This window comes from Anser cygnoides, chromosome 2 (assembly GCF_040182565.1).
Source record: "Anser cygnoides isolate HZ-2024a breed goose chromosome 2, Taihu_goose_T2T_genome, whole genome shotgun sequence".
Classification (NCBI taxonomy): Eukaryota; Metazoa; Chordata; class Aves; order Anseriformes; family Anatidae; genus Anser; species Anser cygnoides.
The window spans coordinates 34572348-34578347 of NC_089874.1; the positions used below are offsets into that span (position 1 = coordinate 34572348).

At 51.8% G+C, this 6000-nt stretch overlaps 1 protein-coding gene across 2 annotated transcripts in view; it reads right to left on the reverse strand.

Annotated features, from left to right (window-relative positions):
- IGF2BP3 (insulin like growth factor 2 mRNA binding protein 3) overlaps positions 1-5640 on the reverse strand; it is a 111052-nt gene extending 105412 nt beyond the window's left edge. Inside the window, exons 1-3 of one of the 2 annotated variants that reach the window (XM_066991829.1) lie at positions 5487-5640; positions 4779-5000; positions 3750-3810 (exon numbers count right to left, since the gene is read on the reverse strand). In XM_066991829.1, the coding sequence (XP_066847930.1) occupies positions 3750-3810; positions 4779-4953 (236 nt within the window). In that variant the 5' untranslated portion in view covers positions 4954-5000; positions 5487-5640. Of the gene's footprint in view, positions 1-3749; positions 3811-4778; positions 5001-5317; positions 5394-5486 lie in introns of those variants that run through there. The other variant, XM_066991830.1, reaches the window with a different exon arrangement.
- Positions 5641-6000: the final 360 nt, after the last annotated feature.

A 6000-nucleotide genomic window follows, 5' to 3' on the forward strand; every position in this document is an offset into this window, starting at 1 on the left:
CCTCAGATCGGCCTTCCTTCGGCTACTTAAGCATCACAGGTGAAGCAGAGCTGGAAAGCCATTACCTGTGCCACGGCTGTCAGGAGGCCACACCACCCGTGTGGCACACCTCTGTCCCTCTCCTCTCCCGAATTAACCCCTCCCCCAGGAGAGACAAACTGAATTTATTTTCTCAACAGAAACAAAGGACCCCAGAGGCATGGGGGAAAAAGAATTGGCCTTCCAATCAGAAAAAAATGCCTCGTCATTACCACAGTTCAGTTCAGGTGCGGCGAGCACTGTAGGCACCTGGAAGGGCCAGGCACAGCCCCAGGTGCCCCCAGTTAGCACCATCCCTTCCCCCTCATCACACACCGGCGACATCGGGGCCATCTGAATAATCAGATTGCAGCACACATCACCTTGCGAGGTGCCAGCCGCTCCTGGATGGCCATGAGGTAGCACCCAAAGGCCTGTGCCACAAGTTTCATGGGCTCAGGGCTGTGGCCATCCTCCTGTACAAGAGGAGAGCTAATCCAAACCACGACTGTGACCAACCGTGCCCCCCGTTCCTCTGCCGAGCGTGACTAGCAGGCAGAATTATTGCAATGCCTTCGCCGAGTTTTAAATAAAGTGACCTAAACCTTTAAATATTGCCATGGCCTTCCTCCATGCAGAGGGGTCCGAATGCAGAAATTCTGCATTCCTTTTGCATTCCCTTGAGATTTCCATAGTAAGTCAGGAATCTACTCCGAGCTTATTAAAGACTTTGCACCTCCCCCAAAATAATTCCCCACCCTTCCATCAAGAAAACCTTGACCAGGCCCCTTCTTTCAGCGGCAGCGTATCCAGCCCTCCCTCTTTAAATACTTCCAGGGGGAGGGGAGGCCAAGAGCCACACACAGGCTCTGCACAGCAGGTAGAAAGGTAATTTTGCAAACCTGGGTGTGCCCACTCCAAACGTGAAGATCCAGCAGGGGCTGGAATGCAGTGACTACGGGGCCCAAGAATCTCCCTCCCAACAGCCCGCCAGGCACCCTCCATCGCCTCGGCTCGGCTCCACGGCAGCCCCGACCAACACCACCTCCTGACCTCCTTTTACGTGACAAGGATATGGATTGCCAAACTCTTACCCTTTCCTCCCAGCCACCTCAGCAGAGAGATACCCACAAACCACCTCTGGGAGCAATAAGATACACACACACACACACCCCCAAAAAAAAAAAAAACAATTTAGGAATTTGTGAGGCAGTGAGCTAGAACTCCCCACGAAGCACCCTCACAGCAATAGGGGGGGCAATACAACGTACTGAATAATTTCAATACAACATACTGAATAATTTCAAAGCACTACAAAACAAATTTTTGCTGCTGTGAGGCATCTTTTGACCCAGCTTAATTGTACACTCACACTTTAAGACAGATTTGATATATATCCGCACACACATTTAAATACATTTAAAATGGTGTCACTTCCCTGCCCGTTTCAGACACAGTGGAGCGCGCAGGGCTCCATGGAAGGCTCCCCGGCCCTGCAGCGTGCAAACGCACTGGGTGGGCCTGGTGAGCAGCACCCCCCGCCCTGGCCGTATCTGACACCCTCCCCTCGTCCAAAAAGGATACAGGGACTCCAGATAAGTTACTTTGAAAACACGTTAGTGACCATTTGCACCAAAACACTCAACCCTTGAAGGCTGTGCTTTTATGCACATCCAGCAACTCTAAATACACACCCAGTAAGCAACGTCTAGAGCCATGGAAAAAAATCTCCAACTTCGTGACACCACCCCTCAAAAAAAGAAAAAGTATTGTACATCTAGAAAAGGAACAAGAAAGTTACTTTAACGTATGGAGGCCACTGAATGAATTTTACGTGGCTTTCTATATTTGATTTTGGAAAAGGGGGAGTGGAAACAAAGGGGAAGGAAGTGCAGTTATGAGAAATGCAATTTAATTTTCTGTTAAACAGCAGTATAAATCCGAACTGTGTGTGTTTTAACAAATAAGATCTTTGGGAGAAACAATGAAGGTATACTGATACAATTGTATCTGTTTTTTAACCCCCCTCCAGTATACTGCCTATACGTAGGCAACGCGTGCCTAGAGAAGTGCTAAAGTTCAGTGTACAATTCCTCTCAACCCAAGTTACAGACAGATCCACATTTCTGATAACTGCTAATTCACAAATATGAAGACACACTACCAAATATGAAGAATGGACTTTTACACTGTTTCAGCTGACGACTGAAAGGACAGGAAAATACATTTAAACACATTAAACAATGATTCAAAAAGTTGGGGGCGGGGGGTGGTGGGGTGAAGGGCACAGCTATTTTTAATTTACCTTTACCATGAGTGAAATGAATTTGTTTTCAACAGCTTAAAGAAAATGCTATTTGTGCAAGCTTGAGACGATTAAGCATGATAATAAAGTTCATTTATTATGGAGACTGGTAGGAAGTGATCAATTCTTACGTGTGGCACGGACTTTTCCTCCTCAAAACTAGAAAATATTTTCTATCTTTTTATATACAAAAGATCTGAAATACAGACTGCTGTAAACCAAAGCCATATATCTTGCATTATAAATAAGAAAGAGCACATATAACATATTAATTTCCAATGAAAATTATCAAATATAACCATAAAGATTACCATGCTATGAAATGGCCCAGAGAGGGGCTCGCCCCCTGCCTTAACTAGATCAAGAATCCTCCATACTTTCTCAAGCAAACATTTCCTCCAACACTAAATAGTGATTAAACTTTTAATTCTCAAACACCAAGTCACAATACCCAGCAAGACAGCTAATTCACCTTCTCAAATCAACTACGTTGAAGAGACTGCCCTTTTTAAAACAACCCTGAAATAGCAGAAGCCCCTTTTAACAAAGTTACACAGACAGACATACTTCCCAGATTGAATAATGGAGTGCAGGAACAAGCACGTGGAAAGTTTGATCTATTTTGCTATTTACTATCTAGTGCACGCCAGGTTTTCTCTGATCTAAACATTTGTGAAAGAAACACGCTGAATTGCTACAGGCAGTATAAAAATACTACCCTGCTATATTGCAACTATTCCTTCTTTACATGAGGCCCACAAGAATTACTACCTTGCAAGAATTAAACATACATTTAGAAATTAAGGATGCATAAATCCTGTCCTTATTGGGAAGAAATCATCCTCCTGCTGCTTCTCTATACCAGCTCAAAATAGTGATGAAAAATCCTCCCGAACACAGATATTCAAACACAGACCTACACTACGTGTCTATAAAATGCTGCGGACTCCAACATGGCAGGATCAGAAAATATGTACACCAGGATATTTACAAAATGCCTTTTGTTGCTGGAGCAGGGCTCATGTGCTTGCCCGTTATACAGTCCACAACACATTTTATTTCCTGCTAACACACAGATTTCTAACTCCTCTCAAGAACTTTAAAATTTAAAATCTTTACAATCCTCTGCCCTCGGACCACAATAACCTGCTTCTCCCACAAAAAGGCTTTTTTTTGTTTTTTTAATCCTACAGTGTTGCTTGGCCAATCCAGGCCATTAGAAATACATGGGGCGATTCTAGAAAGCCTCTAGGACAGCGTAGAGAGCACGGCTGGGTGTTTAAGAAAGCAGCCCATTTATCTACGGGGAATAGAAACACAAACCTAAGCATTTTTCAAATCGCTTCTCACTGGGTAAATAAGGGTAATCTGAGGAGGGAGGGGGAAAAAAAAATTAAAAAAAAAAAAAGAAAAACGAAGAAATTACCTTTGTCTTTTAGGGACCGAATGCTCAACTTCTATGAGTTTCCCGTGCAGCTCCACTTTACCTGCAGAGCCGAAGAGAAGGGGGAAAGATTGGAGGGCGGCCGCGCGCCTCCCGCGCCTCCCCGCCGGGCTCCGCAGCGGCGCGGGGCAGGAGCCGGGAGCGCAACACGTTACGGGCCGGCCGCCGGCGGCCGAGCGGCCCCGGGGCGCCGACACAGCCCGGCTCCCGGCGCTGCTTCGGGCAGGGCCGGGCCGGGCCGAGCCGTGCCGAGCCGCCGGGCCTCGGACACGGGCGGAAGATAGGAAGGGAAGCAGCACCGGCACCCCCGAGCTGGCTTTCCCAGCGGGGGATGCGTAAAGCCGCTTCGGGCGTATTTTATTTTTTTTTTTATCGCTATTCTTTTTTTTTTATTATTATTATTTATTTGTAATATGTATATTTTTTAAAAGCCACCCGAAAACAGGATGTCGGGGCCAGGAGCCGGCGCGCTGCTGGAGGCGGTGATGGGTGCGTGAAAGCAGCGAAAAGAAACCGAAATAAATCCCGGGCGGTGCGGGGAGGGCAGCAGCGGCTCCCCCCCCCCTCCCCCCCCAAAACCCCAAGACTTTGGGGCCGGGTGGGCGGCTCGCCCCCAGCCCTGCGGGGAAACCCGCGGCCTGCGCCCAGCCGCAGCGATGGGGGCGGAGGGGGGGGTCCTGCCCCCCCCCCAGCCCCAGGCTGTGGGGTGGGGAAAAAACATGGGGGCCGCCGCAACGCGGGGCCGTGGGCCCAAGGCTGCCGCCCCTGCCGGCCCCATGCGCCCCCCCACCCCCCCCCAAACACCACCGCCCCCCCGGGGGGCCGGGGAGCAACGGGGGAACGGCCCCGGCCGTGCCTGAGCTGGTGCCGGGGGTGGGGGGCACAGCGGGGACCCCCCCTCGGCCCCTCCATCTGGGCGGCCGGAGCCGTCGGGGAAATTTGGGGGGGGGGGGGCTGAAGGATGGGGCCGGGAAATTCGGAAGGGGGGGGCCGAAGGATGGGGCCGCTCACCTGAAAGTGCCTCGATGGCCTTCATGGCCCAGCTCTCGTCGGGGCAGTCCACGAAGGCGTACCCCGTCTTGACCAGGAACTGGCCCGAGAAGGGGATCTTGGAGTCCTTAAAGAGACTTTCCAGGTCGAGGGGGCTGACGTTCTCGCCGAGGTTGCCGATGTAGAGCTTGTTCATCTTCCTGGCGGCTCGGGGAGGCGCGCACGGCGGGCTGCAACCCTCGTCTTGCGAGAGGAGGTGGGGAGGGAGGGGGAAATAAAACAAAATGCGATGGAGGAAGGAGAGAGAGAGAGGACGGGAAGGAAAAAAAAAAAATCAGATCTGCAGCTCGCGTCCCTCCCTCCCTCTCTCAAGGGGTAAAAAAAAAAAAAAAAAAAAAAAAAAAAAAAAGAACGTGGCCAAATGGGAGCCCTAAGTGCCTGCCGTGCTACCCGGGCGCATGGGGGGCGCGGGGGAAACACCCAGCGCCGGGGCCGCGGATGGCGGGCTGAGGAGAGGAAAAGGAGGAGGGAAAGAGGGAAAAAAAAAAAAAAAAAACTACTTTTTTTGTCTTGCCCCCGAGCCCCTTTGGCAGCAGCAGGCGGACTATGAAAATGTCACACTACGTGCGTGCAGGCGCCGCCTCTCCGTATAAAAAAAAAAAAAAAAAAAAAACACACAGAGAAGGGAAGGGGGAGGGAAGGAGAGAAGGGGGGAAAAAAAAAAATTACTTGAATATTCCGGCTTTTTGAATGAGCCACGTGTTCAAACTACAAATCAACTTCTCACGTGAGGAATCCCAGCTCTTCAATTAGCGAGCGGCCGGGGCGCGCACACAGCCGGAGGAGGAGGAGGAGGAGGAGGGGTGAAGGCCGGGGGGGGGGGGGCTGCCCAGGACAGGACAAGTTTAGAGAGGGCCGGGAGCTGGGGGGGGAGGGAAGGGGAAACCGGAGCAGGGTGGGCGAGGGCCCTGCGCCGCCTCTGCCCTTCCGCCGGGGGGGCCCCGAGCAGCGCCGTGCGCCCCCGCTACCCGAAAACGGCTGGGGCGGCCGCGCCTCCCCCTGCGAGCTGGGGGGAGCCCGGCCACGGAGGGAGGGGAAAAGGCACCGCAATGCCCGCCCCCCCCCGGCCGCTCCTCCCCCGGCGGGCCAGGCTGGGGGGATTGTTCATTGGGGTCGCGCCTGGGCGAGATGGGGCGGGGGGAGGAAGAGGAGGAGGAGGAGGAGGAGGGATGGGGGTGGGGAT